The sequence below is a fragment of the Oryctolagus cuniculus genome, chromosome 6, assembly GCF_964237555.1.
Source record: "Oryctolagus cuniculus chromosome 6, mOryCun1.1, whole genome shotgun sequence".
Taxonomy (NCBI): Eukaryota; Metazoa; Chordata; class Mammalia; order Lagomorpha; family Leporidae; genus Oryctolagus; species Oryctolagus cuniculus.
In genome coordinates, this window is record NC_091437.1 from 67,936,962 (window position 1) to 67,956,214 (window position 19,253).

At 49.6% G+C, this 19,253-nt stretch overlaps 1 protein-coding gene across 1 annotated transcript in view; it reads right to left on the reverse strand.

Moving 5' to 3' along the window:
* RUFY1 (RUN and FYVE domain containing 1) overlaps nt 1-4,406 on the reverse strand; it is a 57,239-nt gene extending 52,833 nt beyond the window's left edge. The window contains exon 1 of the mRNA XM_002721301.5: nt 4,097-4,406. Within this exon, the coding sequence (XP_002721347.1) occupies nt 4,097-4,385 (289 nt within the window). The 5' untranslated portion in view covers nt 4,386-4,406. The remainder of the gene's footprint in view (nt 1-4,096) is intronic.
* Between the last annotated feature and the right edge of the window lie 14,847 nt (nt 4,407-19,253).

The window sequence follows — 19,253 nt, forward strand, 5'->3', positions numbered from 1 at the left end:
AGAGAGTATTCTTCCATCCACTGGTTACTCCCCAAATGACAATGGCTTGGGCTGGGCCAGGAGCCAGGAGCCCGGAGCCCAAATACTTGGACCATCCTCTGCTGCTTTCCCAGGCCATTAGCAGAGAGCTGGATCAAAGTGAAGCAGCCAAACTCAAACTAGCGCCCATATAAGATGCCAACATCACAAGTGGTGGCTTTACCTGCTACACCACAGCGCTGGCCCTCGTATTTATTTATTAGAAAGTCAGAGTTACACAGAGAGAGAAGGATGGGCAGAGAGAGGTCTTCCATCCGCTGGTTCACTCCCCAATTGGCCGCAATGGCGGGAGCTGTACTGATCAAAGCCAGGAGCCAGGAGCTTCCTCCAGGTCTTCCCATGCGGGTGCAGGGCCCCAAGGACAGCGCCAGCCCTCTTGGTATTTATTTTTAAGATGAATGGTGATGCTTATGAAATCATTAGTGTAATATACATAACCCTTGATGCACTTTAAAGAACCATCGAAGAGTTTTATTTTAAAAAGTCAGCATTTACAAACCAGAAAAATGTATACATGGGAAGAACTGGAGGAAGAACTGTGGCTCACTTGGTTAATCCTCCACCTGTGGGGCCAGCATCCCATATGGGTGCCGGGTTCTAGTCCCAGTTGCCCCTCTTCCAGTCCAGCTCTCTGCTGTGGCCCCGGAGAGCAGTGGAGGATGGCCCAAGTGCTTAGGCCCTGCACCCGCATGGGAGACCGGGAGGAAGCACACTGCAACCTAGAAAAATGTACTCTGAACAGCTTTAAAATTTTGATCAAGAATTTTATGTAACAACTTTAAAAGTTGGAGATGTCTTTGATGGGTAACACATGTGAGTAAAGCTGTGCAGTCCAGAGTTGCAAGCGAGCAGAGGCGGGCAGCAGCGGCTTGCAGCGACCGCCGTCCCTAGGAACGCCAGCTCACCCATCCTGTGCTCTCGGGCGCCTTGTCTTGCTTACACTCAATTTACAGTCTCAGAAAGTTAGAGCAGGACCTGTCTTTTGGCCCTTCTCTCAGTGTTACTGGCTTTGTGACTTTGGCCAGGCTAAGCGTGATTAATGATGGCACAGCACACAAGTGTTGGGACACGGCGAAGTTCTGCATTAAGTGGACAGCTCAACAGTCGGCAGGGGCTGGGCCCGCAACACGAACAATAAGCTGAGCTGGACAGAAAATGCCCGGTCTTGAGAGGTTCCAGGGACACTGGGGCAGGGAGCGGTTCTGAATTACACAAGAATGACTAGATTCTTCACATTTTTGATTTGGAGGAGCCCTTTGGTATCTCCAATGACATGACACAGGATGAGGTTATCCTGCACGGTACTGATGGAGACACGTTTTGCCACTTTCCTAATTGTTTTTGGCTAAATCAGAGTTTGGCAACATAAAGGGGGAAAAGTTGCAGTGTTTCACTCTGGAAAGTGTAGTACTTCTGCGGCAGGGACATTATTTTTTATGATTTATTTTATTTGAAAGGCAGAGTTACAGAGAGAGAGAGAGAGAAAGGAGATCTTATATCTGCTGGTTCACTCCCCAAATGGCCTCTGGGCCTGGGCCAGGCCGAAGCCAGGAACCTGGAACTCCATCTGGATCTACCACATGGGTTCAGGGACCCAAATCCTTGGGCCACCTTCCACTTATTTCCCAGACACATTAGTAGAGATCGGAAGTGGAGCAGATGAGAGCAAGCTGGTGGCGATATGGGATGCCGCCATCGCAGGCGGTGATTTAGCTTGCTTATGCCACAATGCCTGCCTGCAGGGGTATTTTAATGTGTGGCAAAGAATGGAAACAGGCATAATCCACACCAGTGATCTGATGACAAAGACTAAGTTGAACCATTTCAAAATAAAAGAGCACTTTTTTTTTTTTGAACAGCCATGAACAAGAAAGACCCGATGCTTGGTGTGTTCCCTCTTGGAAGCACATGTTTTATTACTCATCCTTTATTACTCATGAAAAGCAAGCTGTAGTGCCTCCTGTGTACATCCTGATGGCCTGAAGACTGTGAGAGAGGAAAGCACCCGTGCTACATGCAAGCACTTGGACAGACACAGCAGTGGGGACAGTTTCTTACAAGGAAGACTTACTGTACATTCAATGTTCTTTTGCATGGTTGGATTTTTGTTTTTATTTTTGATCTGATTTATTTATTTGAAAGGCAGAGTTACAGAGAGAGGCAGAGAGATCTTAACATCTGCTGGTTCACTCCCCAAATGGCTGCTATAGCTGGGGCTGGGCCAGGCTGAAGCTAGGAGCCAGGAGCCAGGAGCTTCCTCCAGGTCTCCCACATGGGTGTAGGAGCTCAAGTACTTGGGCCATCTTCTGCTGCTTTCTCAGGCACATTAGCAGGCAGCTGGATCAAAAGTGGAGCAGCCAGGACTTGAACTGGCACCCATATGGGATGCTGGCACTGCATGTGGCGGCTTTATCTGCTACGCCACAGCACTAGCCACATTTTTTTTTTTAAATCATGTGGCTTTATTGACTTAAAAAAAATCCCCCAAACAAAATAGATCCCATGTAGGATAACATCTTAAAGCAAATATGCCATATATCCCACAACATTGCACTGTGTTGTCTTGTAATCGCCATCATCAAAAATATTCCTAGCAGGAGCACACCTCCTCTCCAAGCTCTGCGCCTGGTGGCTGCCCTCGGAGATCACCCCGTCCTCAGCAGAGCAATGGGAAAGGAGGAGCCGGCATCCGCCCCAGGCCTGACACAAGTGCTGGCCACTGTCTCCCCACCAGTTTTCCTGAGGCCTCTGCAGAGGGTGATGCTCACATTTGGCTCCTTCCCCACCTCCGCTCCTGTCCTACCTGACCGTTTGAAATCTTTCAGGGACCAGCCAGGAAGCCATGCTCACGATTTTTTTTTTTTTTTAAAGATGTATTTATTTGAAAGACAGAGCTACAGGAGATGCACACACACACACACACACACAGAGAGAGAGAGAGAGAGAGAGAGAGAGAGAGAGAGAGAATCTTTCATCAGGTTCACTCCTCAAATGGCTGCGATGTCCAGGGCTGGGCCAGGCTGAAGCCAGGAGCCCCAAACGCCATCCTGGTCTCCTACATGGACAGCAGGGGTCCATCGTGTGCTGCCTTTCCAGGAAGCTGGATCGGAAGTGGTGCTCAGATAGATAAGGAATGCCAGTTCCCAGCTTAACTGGCTGTTCCACTCCAACACCAGCTTCCCCCCATGTTCATTTTTGTTCACAATTTTTGCCAGTTCAAGTGGCAGTTACCACTTACCATTTCTTTAAATTGACCAATTTTCAAAGTCCAAATGGTATATATTACTATATAAAGTTATCAAGGAGACAGGCAGTGAGGGATGGTAACTAAGAGCGTGGCTCCAGGAGTATCCTGATTTGGTGGAAGTATCCCCCTTTATAAAAGGGGTTACTAATGTCACCTGTCACTGGCCTGCTCAATTGTCAAGACCCTTCTCAAAACCGCAAATACTGTATTTCTGATCTGCGGTTGGTCGGTTACACCTGTGGCTGCAAAGCCCACCGACACAGAGAAGTTGATGTATGCACTTTGAGTTTGGGAATTGAAATTGAATCAATTAAGGGATTCCACTTTGGAATGTTAACTAATTTTTCATGCGAATGTCACCCGCGGCTCGTGGCTCCTGTGTGGGGCGGCACAGCCCAAACATCTGGTTTGGAGGGCTTGTTAGGGTCCTAACGGTTGGATGTTTCCAGTCTTCTCACGCCGACACTGCTCCAGACTACAAGCGCTGAAAAGCCCTCTGCGGAGATGCCCGCGTGACCGGGGCCGTGGCGGGAGGAGTGGCGGCTCGTCCCACGCGCTTCAGCGGCGGGCCCAAGCCTGCGGACTCCACGGCGAGCCCGGGGTGCGCGGGGGACACGCGGGCACCGGCGGGAAACACCACGGGTCTTGCTCCCCCAAACATTTAAACACCCGATACAGATTCCTAAAGCCTAGACGCCAACCCGGGAGCTTTCCGGGGCCGTTCCCGGGGAGCGCCACGAAACGCCGGGTGCGAGAGCCCGGCCCCAGCCCGCCGCGCAGCCCCGCGCGCTCTCCCGCGGGCCCCCCTACCTGCGCGCGCCGCCCCGTCCGCGCCGCCGTCCGTACCGCCCAGCCCCGCGGCCGCGCGCAGCGCGTTCCCGCAGCTCGCCGACAGGTTCCCGGTGGCCCGTCGCGCCAGGGTCAGAATGGGCGCCGACCAGCCCTCGGCCGCCTTGGCCGCGCTCCGCAGCGCGCCCGGGCTCGGCAACTGGCCGCGGTCCACGATCTCGAAGTCTTCTCCCGGCTCAGACCCCGGCCCGGACTCCGACTCCGGCTCCGGCTCCCGCCCCGCTGGGGAGCCGTCTTCCCGGTCGGCCATCTTGGCGGTGTCAAGTGGCCCGTGGGCGGGGCGTGGGTGCGGCGCGGGCGGGCGCGGCCTGGCGGGGGCGGTGCGGGCGGGCGTGCCTGTATCTTGGCAGGATTTTTTTTGCAGTGCTTGCAAGGTGCTTCTCCCTCCTCGCCGCCGTCTTCACCTTTCTTTCACTCTGAAACCATTCAGGGCCAGGACAGATTGTAAAATAAGAAACATCCTTGGCAGCTGGGGCTCCTGTTTGCATGGAAAGTTCTTCTTGAACTTCCTCTCTCCCGGGACCCTTGCACTCCCAGCCTGGCCCGTATTGGGGCCCCGGACTTCACTTTCTCTGTGATGCTGTTTCCCGTTTTTAATTTTCATTTCCTATTTTGCGTTTTTTTTTTTTTTTAAATTTCTTGACAGGCAGAGTGGACAGTGAGAGAGAGAGAGAGAGACAGAGAGAAAGGTCTTCCTTTGCCGTTGGTTCACCCTCCAATGGCCGCCGCGGCTGGCGCGCTGCACAGGGCTGATCCGAAAATTGCAGGAGCCAGGTACTTATCCTGGTCTCCCATGGGGTGCAGGGCCCAAGGACTTGGGCCATCCTCCACTGCACTCCCTGGCCACAGCAGAGAGCTGGCCTGGAAGAGGGGCAACCGGGACAGAATCCGGCGCCCCGATTGGGACTAGAACCCCGTGTGCCGGCGCCACAAGGCGGAGAATTAGCCTAGTGAGCCGCATCGCCGGCCCTATTTTGCGTTTTCTACCTTGTCATCTTTCCGCAGCAGTCTTCAGAAAGAGCCATCATTGCATGGGCGAATTAGCAAACTGGAACAGAGGTGCCAGGAGAGTTTTTTTGTTTTTTGTTTTTTCCTTTTAAATTAAGGGAAAATATGCTACTGCGGGTCCGTGAAGGGTGCACTGGAAATCAGATCTGGTCCTGCTCTTATGACGACAGCGCTGCGCCCATCATTAAGGAACGCTGGGCAGATGTTAAGGACATCTTCAGCCTGTTTCCTCCCTTGGGAAAGAAAGAAATTTGGCTTAAACCAGAAAACTTTCATTTTGGAACCCTCATGAGGGTGGGGACATCTTTACAGCTTGTTGCGGACGTGCAGGAACCAGAAGTTTCACATAAAACTTTGGAGTTGCGTCTTCTCTGAGTCGTGGGGAGATTAAGCAACCTGGCATATGCCCTATTGGCAGCAACTGTTGGATTCAGCCATGGCTGCTGCGTAGGATAAACGGGCTCAGTGACACCTGGGAAAGCGTGGGGAGGCCGATTGTGGCAGGGCCATGCTGATGCGTGGAGCGGCAGCAGCAATGGGGTTTGCAGCTGGGAAACAGGTTGAGCTCAGTTCAGAGCTCAGCACAGGCACAGGCACAGGGAGACGGGATGCCAAGGAGCAGGGTGCGGTCCGTGGGTGCAAAATGAGCAAAGAGGACCAGCAAGAGTGAAGGGGACTCTGAGGAGACTCAACAGGCTTCGTGCTGAATTTGGGCCAGGGTGATCAGAACCAGAGCAGGGGAGGGAGGAGGCAGAGGATGAGGAACCTAAGTGGATGGTGAGTGTTATGGGTGGTTCTTGTTAACGTGGCTTAGCGGGGCTCCTCCGTAAAACCGGTTTTTATGAAGAAGAGTACTGATAGGCCAAGGAGGAAGTTCAGAAGCCTGACTCAGGGATGGTCGAGAAAAGAATCTTGGTTATTGCTGTTTTAGCAGTGGAGGTGCTCTGGTCCAGCCATTTCACTGGTTTTCATGACCTGTGCGGTCCCTGAAGGCCGGTTCTCTGTGGGGTGCTGCTGCAGCCAGGGGAGCTGGTGAGATGGTGTTTGATCGTCCCGGTGGGCTGCCGCTTCTGGTCTTTACCAGGTGGAGGGGGCAAAGGTGTCCTGGGATAAGAATAGTCCCACACCCCTCATCCCTTCCCAGTGCTGCCAGGTGTTTATTTTTATTTATTTTTAAAAAAGATTTATTTGTAAGACAGAGCCACAGAGAGAGGTAGAGACAGAGAGAGACCGAGAGGTCTTCCATCCTCTGGTTCACTCCTCAAATAACAGGGACGGCTGGAGCTAAGCCAATCTGAAACCAGGAGCCAGGAGCTTCTTCTGGGTCTCCCACATGGGTGCAGGGCTCCAAACACTTGGGCTGTTCTGTGCTGTTTTCCCAGGTGCATTAGCAGGGAGCTGAATCAAAAGTGGAGCAGCCAGGACTTGAACCAGCAGCTGTAAAAGATACTGGCACTGCAGGCCTGTGCTTTAACCAACTGTACCACAGCACTTGCCCTGCAGGTGTTTATATTGCTGCAAAGCTTATTTATAATGATCAGGGCCTGGAACTGAATTCTATTTTGTGTAGAAACAAATTTTTTTTTGAGGAATAGCTTTAATATTGCATCAGGCCTTGTCCCTCAAATCTCAGTGGCTTTAACATAAAAGCTTATATCTTGTGCATTGCAAATCAGCAAAGAGGCAGGGACTGCTCTGCTCATGCCTGGGAGTCTCCTGGGCCCTAGGCTTCAGGGGCCTGCATTACTCTGAGTAGAGTTTTGCATCCACAATTCACTTATGCACAGTTCATTGACAAAGCAGTGTCCTGGCCATGTCTAACTTCTTGGGAAGTGAGAAGTTCAGTCCTACTAGTGTCTGGGAAAAAGAGAATGAGAAATACTGATGAGCAGAATAACCACTATCATCAATTGTGGGGAGCAACTCGGACTAGACTAAGTTACTGGAATTAAGACTTAATTCTATGCATCTGCTCTCCCACAATATGGCGCTGGGAGAGGAGTAAACAGCTTCTACGCAGCTGCCTCTCGCCAACTTGAGTGATGACCTGCAGGAGCTGATCCTGCTCCTGATTGGAGGAGAGCAGCGTACTCGGCGTGTGGGTAGCAGAGTTGGGATTGGTGGAAGAGGACTATAAAGGAGGAGAGAGACAACATGCACCAGGAACATCTCAGAGGAACACCTGTGCAGCCCCCGAGAGAGCCGGCTGGCGGTGTGCCGCTCCCCCGCGGAAGTGGAGAAAGTGGCAGGGGGAACCGCCCTTCCACGGAGGTGGAAGGAACGGTAGCCAACCCGGGAAGAACCAGCAGCAAACCTGGGGAGGGCCGAGCAGACAAAAGAACAGCGCAGGGTCCTGTGTCATTCCTCCGTGAAGAGGGGGAGTGACAATCAATGAACCCTTCTTTTTCTCAGAATGGAGTATATTATCAAAAAGGAGTGATGAAGAGACTTGTAGAATGACAATTGCTTTAAGTAGCACTCTGACCTCAGAATCAGCCCTAAAGGCATCTGGTCTGGCTGAAAAGCCCACAAGACCATTTCAGGTATGGAAAGCCAAGACACTGTGGCAAAAAAATATCCTACACGAGGGACCTTGGTGGGTGAGACCCCAGTGGAAAGAAGGAGGTACTTTTCTCTGACAGGAGGAGAGAACTTCCACTTGGCTTATGGCCTTGTCTGAATACTGACAGAGTTTGTAGATTCAAAAGACTTCCATAGCCATAGAAGCTCATGTCAAGATCCTCAGGTGGTCACTGACATCATACATAGGAGTGCTAATTGTTAAATTAACAACAGGAGTAGCTGTGCACTAACTCCCCATGCAGGACCTTTGTCCTCAAAGAGTTGGATTATGAGAGTTAACAGTAAAACTTGTTCACAAAGATTATTTCATTTTAGTGTACTAAGTGGAGGATATTCTTATGTCTCATAAGTTTCAGTTATACCTAAGTATCCATCTCCACTTCTTGTTTTCTTAGGTGCTTCCTTAGTTAATGATAAAACTCGTTCTCAAGGACTTACTTTCTTTTAATGTATTAAGTGGAGGATATTCTTAGGTTCCATAAGTTATAGTTATGTCTTAGGGCTCACAAAAGATGTGTCATTCTTGGGTGCTTCCTTAGAATTAATTAAGTTTCTTTTAAAAAAAGTGAAATTAACTTTGAGATGCAATGACTTTTTTTTTTTTTAGATTTATTTATCTATTTTGAAAGGCAGAATTACAGAGAGGCAGAGGCAGAGAGAGAGGTCTTCCATCTGCTGGTTCACTCCCCAACTGGCTGCAATGTCCAGAACTGTGCTGATCTGAAGCCAGGAGATAGGAGCTTCCTCCAGGTCTCCCACATGGGTGCAGGGGCCCAAGCACTTGGGCCATCTTCCACTGCTTTCCCAGGCCATAGCAGAGAGCTGGATCAGAAGTGAGGATGCCAGGACTGGAACTGGCGCCCATATGGGATGCCAGCACTGCAGGCAAAGGCTTAGCCCACTACACCACAGTACTGGCTCTGAGATGCAATGTCTTTGAACAGCCCTTGTCTTGACTGTTGAAGAAAAATTTTTTCCATGCAAATTGTTGAACCCTTAGTATAGAGTTGGTCTTCTGTGTATAAAGTTAATTAAAAAAAAAAAAAAAAAGGGAGTGCTGACTCTACCAGACTAGGCAAGGGAGTTTGCTGGTACTTATCTTAATTCTGCTAGCGCTGAGCACAGCAAGTTGAAGTTCTTGGCGGTGTTCACTTTCTGTAAGACCAGCCATAGGGGATGCTTGGTGCCTTAGTGTGCTTTCTTTTGCTGCAATTCACAGACTGGGTAATCTGTAAAGAGCAGTGGTTCCTGTATCTCATCTGTCTGCAGGCTGCGAAGTCCAAGAGCGTGGTGCCAGCACCAGTGAGGGCCTGCTTGTTGGCAGGGCTCTCTGCAGAGTTCCAAGGTGACATGGCACCACACATCCAAGAGTCCTCTAGGAGAGGACAAAGCCGGCTTTGGGTACAGACCTCTCATGATAGCTAATCCGCTTCCACAGTAACCTGCCCCCCCGCCATGCATGAAGGGCTCCATTCCTGAAGGCACTGTCCTGGGTGCCCAGCCTGCTGCCTGGGTACCACTCTTACAACACAGGAACGTTTAGGGGGCACATTCAAACCCTAGCACCTGGTAGGAGGGGTTTTGGTGAGCAGAAGTTGTGTGATTACTTTAGGTACAAACAGTGACATGCCAAAGGCTCTCATATGTGTTAGATTAGTCTCTGTCATAGTCCATCTCTTTGTAATGCTCTGTAATAATTAAAAAATAAAAATCCCTTCCCTAAGGCACAGGGTCCAGTCCTTCACCTGTCCTTCTCTCCTCTCCTGTCCTTTTCTTTTCCCAGCACCCAGGAGGGTACTTCAAAAAGTACGTGGTAAATGGGAGAAAAAATTAATGGTCGCATTTTTATTTGATTGAGTTCAAACCTTCAAACCAGGCTTCTCTTCCCAAAGGAGATAGAAAGGAAAAAAAATATCAATGTGTTCATTTTTAAGAGTTTAAGATGAAGGGATTGCTTCTTGATCTGTTTAGAGGAGTGATAAGCCTGAAAAAAAAAAAAAGATTTGACACATTTAATTTAGTGCAAGTTTTTTTAACTTCATGCACAGATTTTTCCATAATATACTTTTTGATAAGCTTTGTGAAGACCTCTGCTATTTCTTTCTTTTTCTTTTTTAAAATTTATTTATTTGAGAGGCAGAGTTACAGAGAGAGGGAGAGACAGAGCAAGGTCTTCCATCCGCTGGTTCACTCCCCAAATAACCACAATGGCCAGCTCTGGGCTGATCTGAAGCCAGGAGCCTGGAGTTTTTTCTGGGTCTCCCATGTGGGTGCAGGGGCCCTAGGACCTGGGCCATCTTCTACTGCTTTCCCAGGCCATAGCAGAGACCTAGATTGGAAGTGGAGTAACCAGGACTTGAACTAGCACCCATATGGGATTGGGATGTCAGTGTTACTGATGGAGGCCTAGCACAGTACAGCACAGCACTGGCACCAACCTTGACTATTTCTTGTGTCTTGGGTTTCCTCTGTCTGCTGCCTTGGCTAGGGAGTGAGGAGTGATTTGTGCTTTGTGTGCTGCCCATCATGCCTGCTTCCCTTTTTTTTTTTTTTTTTAAAGATTTATGTATTTATTTGAAAGTCAGAGTTACACAGAGAGAGGAGGGGCAGAGAGAGAGAGAGAGAGAGAGAGAGAGAGGTCTTCCATCCACTGGTTCACTCCCCAATTTGCCACAATGGTTGGAGCTGTGCCGATCCAAAGCCAGGAATGAGGAGCTTCTTTTGGGTCTCCCATGTGGATGCAGGGGCCCAAGCACTTGGGTCATCTTCCACTGCCTTCCCTGGCACATCAGCAGGGAGCTGGATTGGACTCGAACTGGTGCCGGCACCACAGGCAGAGGCTTAACCACAGTTCTGCCCCCTCCACCCTGCCCGGCATACAATACATTATGAATGGTTCTCACTAGGCTGTGAGACAGACCTCCAGGGCTCACTCCTCCAATATAGCTGAAACTTTGTGCCTCTTGGCCAACCTCTCTTCTTTCAGCTTGCCTTTTCATCCCTTAGCCCCGGTTCCCTTCCCTCTACTCTCTGATTTCATGGATTTTTTTTTTTTTTTTGACAGAGTTAGTGAGAGAGAGAGACAGAGAGAAAAGTCTTCCTTCAGTTGGTTCACCCTCTAAATGGTCACTGCGCCGATCCAAAGCCAGGAGCCAGGTGCTTCCTCCAGGTCTCCCACGTAGGTGCAGGGGCCCAAGCACTTGAGCCATCCTCCACTGCCTTCCCAGGTCACAGCAGAGAGCTGGACTGGAAGAGGAGCAGCCGGGACTAGAACCTGGTGCCCTTATAGGATGACGGCACTGCAGGTGGAGGATTAACCAAATGAGCCACGGTGCCAGCCCCATGGATTTGATTATTTTAGGTGCCACGTGTATGTGGGCTCCAGCAGCCACTGCCTTTCTGTGCCTGGCTTGTTCCACTGAGTGCCATGTGCTCCTGGGTCACCCCTGTGGCAAATGACAGGACGTCCTTGCTGCTGAGAGGCTCGCCACTGTGTGTCTCCGCCACGTTTTCCCCATCCACTCGTCTGTGCGTGGGTCCTCGTCTTGCCTGTGTGTCTTGGCTGTTGCAAACGATGATATGAAGAACATGAGCTGCAGAGAGCTCGTCGAGAGTCTGACTTCAGTTTTTTTGGATAAGTAGCCAGAAGTAGGACTGCTGGATTGTATGACAGTTCTATTTTTAATGTTTGTAAGAACAGCTTTCCATAATGCTTGTACTCACTTACATTCCTTGCAGTAGCATGATCTATGGCTTGAGAACTGGGATTGGTATAGGCAGGCAGATAGGATCGAATTGATTAGGTTTGTGAGCTGGAAGACCACACCTGCCGTGTGATCTCATGCCTCTATCTGACCCCATCTGTACACCCACCTGCCAATCAGACTACATAACCATGCCCCCTTTGGAAGTAAATAAAAGGCCTGGAACACTGTGAGGCCTTCCCTCGTTGGCCTGTGGGTGCGTGGCCCTTGGTCCCCCACCACCCCCCATCTCTGCTTCCCTGCTTGCATGCTTGCTCCACGTGGCCCATGGCCTGCTGTCTGCCTGGTATGGACCCAACTTAGCTTCTAGCCTTCTCTTTCTTCTCTAAATAAAGCCCTCACTTTCCTGTGCATTTCTCTCACTGAATAAAAAGCTTAAAACCTTACCATGTTGTCTGGTCTATTTGAGCCAGCATTCCGAATTCTTCTCTGAATAAGTAGCAAGAAACCACAGGAGAATAAATATAGAAAATTATTAATAAGCAGGATTATATGAGAATATTTTCTTCATAGCCATCATAAAGCTCTCAAATCAGTTGGGTTAACACTGATTCATACCTGTAATCTAATCTTACCTTTGAACCCAGTTGCTAGTTACAAAAGGATTATGTTGAATTGTGCTGTCTGGAAGGAACTTCACTTACTTTCCAATTCCTGCTGTCCTGATCTTCTCTTCTCTTCTCTTCTCTTCTCTTCTCTTCTCTTCTCTTCTCTTCTCTTCTCTTCTCTTCTCTTCTCTTCTCTTCTCTTCTCTTCTCTTCTCTTCTCTTCTTTTCTTTTTTTAAGGTCTTCCTTCCGTTGGTTCACTCCTCTAATGGCCGCTACAGCCGGCACTGTGCCGATCCGAAGCCAGGAGCCAGGTGCTTCCTCTTGGTCTCCCATGTGGGTGCGGGGACCCAAGCACTTGAGCCATCCTCCACTGCTTTCCTGGGCCACAGCAGAGAGCTGGACTGGAAGAGGAGCAACCAGGACAGAATCTGGCACCCTAGGGCCGGTGCCGCAGCTCAATAGGCTAATCCTCCGCATTGTGGTGCCGGCACACCGGGTTCTAGTCCCAGTTGAGGTGCCAGATTCTGTCCTGGTCGCCCCTCTTCCAGTCCAGCTCTCTGCTGTGGCCTGGAAGTGCAGAGGAGGATGGCCCAAGTCCTTGGGCCCTGCACCCGCATGGGAGACCAGGAGAAGCACCTGGCTCCTGGCTTCGGATCAGCGCAGTGGCTTCGGATCAGCGTAGTGAGCCGGCCACGGCGGCCATTGGAGGGTGAACCAATGGAAAAGGAAGACCTTTCTCTCTGTCTCTCTCTCTCACTGTCCACTCTGCCTGTCAAAAAAAAAATCTAAAAAAAAAAAAAAGAATCCAGTGCCCCAACCGGGACTAGAACCTGGGGTGCCTGCGCCGCAGGGGGAAGATTAGCCAAGTGAGCCACGGCGCTGGCCTGCTGTCTTGATTTTCAACCTTGTAAACAGCACTGTATCTTTGTGCAGTTAGCTCCTTAAAAGAACTTCCTGGGAGGAAAATTATGGAGTCAAAGTGCATTAACATAAAAATAAAACCCAAAAACTCCATTCCAGAATTTCGGCCAATGAGGAGTGCACCCTTCAACTGACACATGAGAATATCCTCTTGCCTGCCCCTCCCACCAGTACATATTATGCTCTTAAAATCTGGGCTGACCCAATGGGCAAGAGACATCTCCTGCTGGATTTGCATTTCTTCAGTCATCAGCGTATGAGGCACACTGTTCATTGTGATACTGTCTAACTATAAGCCAAGATTAACATTTTGAGTCCTTGTCTCAAACTTAAAGAAGCAACCTACACTTAGACATAGACAAGACAGACATGTTATCAGGGAGCATATTTTATTTTATTTTTATTTAAAGATTTATTTTATTTATTTGAAAGAGTTATAGAGAGGTAGAGACAGGAGAGAGATGTCTTCCACCCGATGGTTCACTCCCGAGATGGCTGCAATGGCTGGAGCTGCGCCGATCTGAAGCCAGGAGCCAGGAGCTTCTTCCGGGTCTCCCACATGGGTACAGGGGCCCAAGGACATGGATCATCTTCCACTGCTATCCCAGGCCATAGCAGAGAGCTGGATCGGAAGTGGAGCAGCCAGGACTCGAACCAGTGCTCATATGGGATGCTGGCACTGCAGGCTGTGGCTTTACTCGCTACACTACAGCGCAGGCCCTGGAAGCGTATTTTAAAATTAATATTTTAGGGCCGGCTCTGTGGTGCAGTGGGTTAATCCTCTGCTTGCAGCGCTAGCATCCCATATGAGCACTGGTTCTAGTCCCAGCTGCTCCTCTTCCAATCCAGCTCTCTGCTATGGCCTGGGAAAGCAGTAGAGGATGGTCCAGGTGCTTGGGCCCCTGTACCCATGTGGGAGATCTGGACGAAGCTCCTGGCTTTGGATCTGCACAGCTCTGGCCATTGCGGCCAACTGGGGAGTGAACCAGCTGATAGAAGACCTCTGTCTGTCTGTCTCTCTCTCTCTCTCTGTATTTCTGCCTCGCAAATAAATAAAATATTTAAAAAATTAATATTTGAGGGTCTTTGCTGTTTGTGTAGACAAGAATTCTAAATACCGACTCAAATGAGGCAGACAACATGGTAACGTTTAGAATTTATTTTTTTTTTTATTTTTATTTTTTATTTTTATTTTATTTTTTTTATTTTTGACAGGCAGAGTGGACAGTGAGAGAGAGAGAGACAGAGAGAAAGGTCTTCCTTTGCCGTTGGTTCACCCTCCAATGGCCGCCGCTGCAGCCGGCGCACCGCGCTGATCCGATGGCAGGAGCCAGGATCCAGGTGCTTTTCCTGGTCTCCCATGGGGTGCAGGGCCCAAGCACCTGGGCCATCCTCCACTGCACTCCCTGGCCATAGCAGAGAGCTGGCCTGGAAGAGGGGCAACCGGGACAGAATCCGGCGCCCCGACCGGGACTAGAACCCGGTGTGCCGGCGCCGCAAGGTGGAGGATTAGCCTATTGAGCCACGGCGTTTAGAATTTATTTAGGGAGGCCAGCGCCGCGGCTCACTAGGCTACTCCTCCACCTGCAGCACCGGCACCCCAGGTTCTAGTCCCGGTCGGGGCACCGGATTCTGTCCCGGTTGCTCCTCTTCCAGTCCAGCTCTCTGCTGTGGCCAGGGAAGGCAGTGGAGGATGGCTCAAGCGCTTGGGTCCTGTACCCGCATGGGAGACCAGGAGAAGCACCTGGCTCCTGGCTTCAGATCGGTGCAGGGCCGGCTGGCCGTAGCGGCCATCTCAGGGGTGAACCAATGGAAAAGGAAGACCTTTCTTTCTGTCTCTCTCTCTCTCACTGTCTAACTCTGCCTTTAAAAAAAAAATTATTTAGGAAAATGTGGCAAACACACAGGAATGTGAGGGCTTTATAAGGGAGAGGGTGAGAGGCAGAAAGGTGAACCAGGAGTTTCACACCAGGCAGTGAGCAGATCAGGGGCCAAATGCAGGAGTCCACAGGCCGGAACTGCGTGGAGAAGCCACATCGACCGCAGACTGCACGGGTGAACAGGGCAAGAAGTGGCCAAATGGCCAAGCACTGGAGAGGCACTCGGGAGAGCAGGGTGGGGCCTCGGGTGCTCCAGGCCTCCTATTCACTTCCAAAAGGGGAGTGGTTAGTCATCTGATTGGCAGAGGGGCTTATACAAGTGAGATCAAGTTGTGGGGGGGGAGGGCTTTGGCTCCAGCTCAAGAGTCTAATTCTATCTCCTTGATTAGTACCATATCAATTGCATACCCAATAACCATTTCCTTTTTTAAATTTTGTTTTGTTTTGTTTTGTTGTTGTTGTTTTTCTAATGGAGACCTGATTTTGTGAGTAGGCTCAGGCTCAGGTGAGAGACCATGTTCACAACTTCCCTGGAGTTCACAACCGTTTCTGGCCAATGAGGTGGAAATTGAGTTGGGGCTTCTGGGAAGTCTTTGGCTTTTTCCTGTAGATGGGAAAAATGCTCTTTTTCCTTTCTTGCTGCCTGAGTGTAGATGCGATGCCTGGAGCTGGGCCAGGCATTAGGCCGTCACAGGAGTGGTCAACATGGATAACCCTGTGTATTTCAGCCCCAGTGAGCCTCTGGCTGCAGTTGAAAATACTCCTAAAGGATGTGTCTGGGGGCCGTGGGCCTGGTTTTGTGTCCTGCATCACCACAGCCCTTGCTGTTCCTAATGGGGGAGATCTTTGCGAAGAGGTGCCCTCTGCTGTGCTGTGGAGCAGACACAGAGAGAGTGCCCACTGAGTGTCTGCTGAAGGAATGGGTGAGATAATTTCATTCCATTTGCAAATTGCAGAGTCCAAGAAGAATGCTTACTACTTTTCTAGGGAAGGTGGCCCTTCCAAGTCTCAAACTTTTTAACATTTTTAAACATTTCTTTATTTGAAAGGAGAGTGGGAGAGAGCGAGCGAGCGAGCGCGCGCGAGAGAGGTCTTCCATCTGCTGGTTCATTCCCCAAATGGCTGCAACAGCCAGGGCTGCTCCAGGCTGAAGCCAAGAGCCAGGATCTCCATCCAGGTCTCCCACATGGGGCCATCTTCCACTGTTTCCCAGGTGCGTTAACAGGGAGCTGGCTTGGAAACGGAGTAGCCAGGGCTCAGACTGGTACTTGGATATGGGACGCTAGTGCGGAAAGCAGGGGCTTAAGCTGCTGTATCATGTCGCTGGCCCCTCAGTTTATTTTCACTCCTTCCCTCTCTAAGGCTGTGCCTCCTGAACTTTTTCACATTACAGTCCCCCACCCCAGAGCCTGACAATGCTTGTCACATAACACAGGGTTGTGGATCCCTGAAGGCTGGAATCATCTGGCCTCCCCATGTTCCTGGTCATCCCTGGACCAAGAGCGCTGCTATTTCTGCACAGAGAGTTGTCTGATAGCTGTATTAGTGGGGAAGCTCTGTTCTGTAGAGAGTTGAAGTTTGTTTCTAGTGAAGAGTATCATGAATGCTTCTAAATTTGTGCCAATCAACGCACAACAGTGCAGCAACTGTAAATGTTTGGCTGCCATCTAGTGGTTTAAAATGATATTGGATTTCTAACCATGAGGATTTGGTAGTATCTTCCCATCCATCCATCCACCCGCCCAACCATCCATTATTCATTATCCGTCATCCATTCATCTATCCATCATCTATCCAATCCATTCACCCATTGTCCATCTATCTATCCATCAATCCATCCATTCATATACATGTTTTTCCATCCATCCATCCATGATTCATTATCCATTGTCCACCCACCCATCTATCAATCATGCCTCCATCTATTCATCCATTGTCCATCTACCTGTCCATTGATCCATCCATTCATACACACATTCTTTCATCCACCCATCCATCTGTTACCCACCATCCATCCACCCATCCATCCATCCTGTTCTCCCATTCATCTGGCCAGTCCAGCCCACAAAGTCCTATATGATCTGGCTCCTGCCAACCTTTCTGCCCCATTTCTTGTGTGGATTTGTTAGGCCCCATATGTTTTTTTTTTTCCATTCTTGCAACACACCAAACTTATCTGTGCCTCTGTCCCTCCCTCTGCTTGGAATGATTTTCTCCCCATGACTTCATCTTTGTCATCATCATTTGTATTCAAGCTTGGTTTGGGTCTTCAGAGAGACTTTCCCTGACCATTCCGAAACCCACAGCCCTCCCAACCTCTGGGCTGTCTTTGTCCCCTTGCCTAGTTTGTTCCTCTCATAGCACTTGTCGCTTTCTCCCATTGCCCCATGGGAGTTTTACCAATACCGTCTGCCTCCCCTGCCAAAATGCAGCTCAGAGGGGGGCTGGTCACTTTTGTGCATTGTTGCATCCTCAGGACTCAGAACAAAGCACCCCAAATGTTAGTGACTATGGTGGAAGAAGGGAGGCGGGAGGAGGGAGAGGGGCTCATAGCTAGCAGCTACTGCAGATAGTGTAGCTCTAGAATGACTAGTATAAGAGAAGGGGCGGCTGTTTGGCCCACTGGCTACCATGCCAGTAAGATGCCCACATCCCACATCAGAGTGCCTGGGTTCCATGCCTGGCTCTGGCTCCTGACTCCAGCTTGCCGCTAAGTAGACCCTGGGATGGCCTTAGTGATTGGGCTCCTGTAACTCTGGTGGGGATCTGGATTGAATTCTCAGCTTCCAGCTTTGGCCTGTCTCACCCAGTCCCTGTCCTGCCCCATTATAAGGCATTTGGGGAGTGAACCGGAAGATACAAATGCTCTTTCTCGCAAATAAATAAATAAATATTACAATTAGAAAACAGAGGTGACAAAAAAATATAAGAGAGAAGAGCAGATGCAGGCTTGTGGGTTGGAAGTGACTTCTCTGCAAACTCACTGGGCCAGGCTGCAATGTTTTTGGGAGGATCAGGCCTTAGGTGGGAGGAGGGCTTTGGCTACTATTTCAATTAACTACACAGGCATTGATCTACTCCAGTTATGTTCCTTCTTGTGCAGTTTTCATGTTTTAAATTTAGTTTTTTAATGGATCCATTTTATGTAGGTTTAACATTCTCACTTTGGGGCCAGCGTTGTGACGCCTGCAATGCCAGCATCCCATATGGGTGCCTGTTTGAGTCCCAGTTGCTCCACTTCTGATCCAGCTCCCTGCTGATGCACCCGGGAAAGCAGTAGAAGATGGCACAAGTCTTTGGGCCCCTCCCTCCACGTGGGAGACCCTGAAGAAGTTCCCTGCTCCTGACCTCGGATCTGCTCAGCTCTGGCCATTGCAGCGATTTGGTGAGTGAACCAGCGGATGGAAGACCTCTCTCTCTGTCTCTGCCTCTCTCTGTAACTCTGTCTGCAAATAAATAAAAATAAATCCTTAAAAAATATTCTGGTCTCCCACAGTGGGTGCAGGGACCCAACCCAAGTACTTGGGCCATCTTCTGCTGCTTTCCCACGTGAATCAGCAGGGAGCTGCATCAGAAGTGGAGTGGCTGGGACTCAAACTGGTGCCCAAAGGATGCTGATGCTGTAGGCTGTGGCTTTAACCTGCTGTGGATTTGGTCTGTTCTTTTCCCAGTGGTCTGAGTTGAATACTTATCTCATATATCTTTAACACTTCCTGTTTCCCAATAAATGTATTTAGGAGTAGCGATTTTCCTTGACATACTGAGTTGACTCTCACAAATTTTAACATTTACATTATATGCTTTAAGAATTTCTTAATTTTCTCTCTACTGAGTTGCTTAGAAATATATTACAAGAGTAATTCAGTTTGTGGAAAATTGAGTTAAAAGATAGTTTAGGGGCTGGTGCTGTGGCGTAGTGGGTTGGGCCACTGCCTGCAGTGCCAGCATCTCTGATATGGGCACCGGTTCGAGATCTGGCTGCTCCACTTCCAATCCAGCTCTCTGCTATGGCCTGGGAAAGCAGTAGAAGATGGCCCAAGTGCTTGGGCCCCTGCACCCACGTGGGAGACGAAGAAGAAGCTCCTGGCTCCTGGCTTCATATGGGCACAGCTCTGGCTGTTGTGGCCAATTGGAGAGTAACCAGCAGATGGAAGACCTCTCTTTCTCTCTGCCTCTCCTTTTCTTTCTGTGTAACTCTGACTTTCAAATAAATAAATAAATAAATCTTAAAAAAAAGGATAAGTCTATTTGGTGCAAAAATTTTTTGAAATTGTCTATATGATTAAAAAAATTTAGGGTGTGGTTGTTTGGCCTAGTGGCTAAGATACTGCTTGGGATGCCAGTGTCCCATATCACAGTCGGCTCCACTTCCAATCCAGCTTCCTGCTAATGCTCACCCTGGGAGGCAGCAGT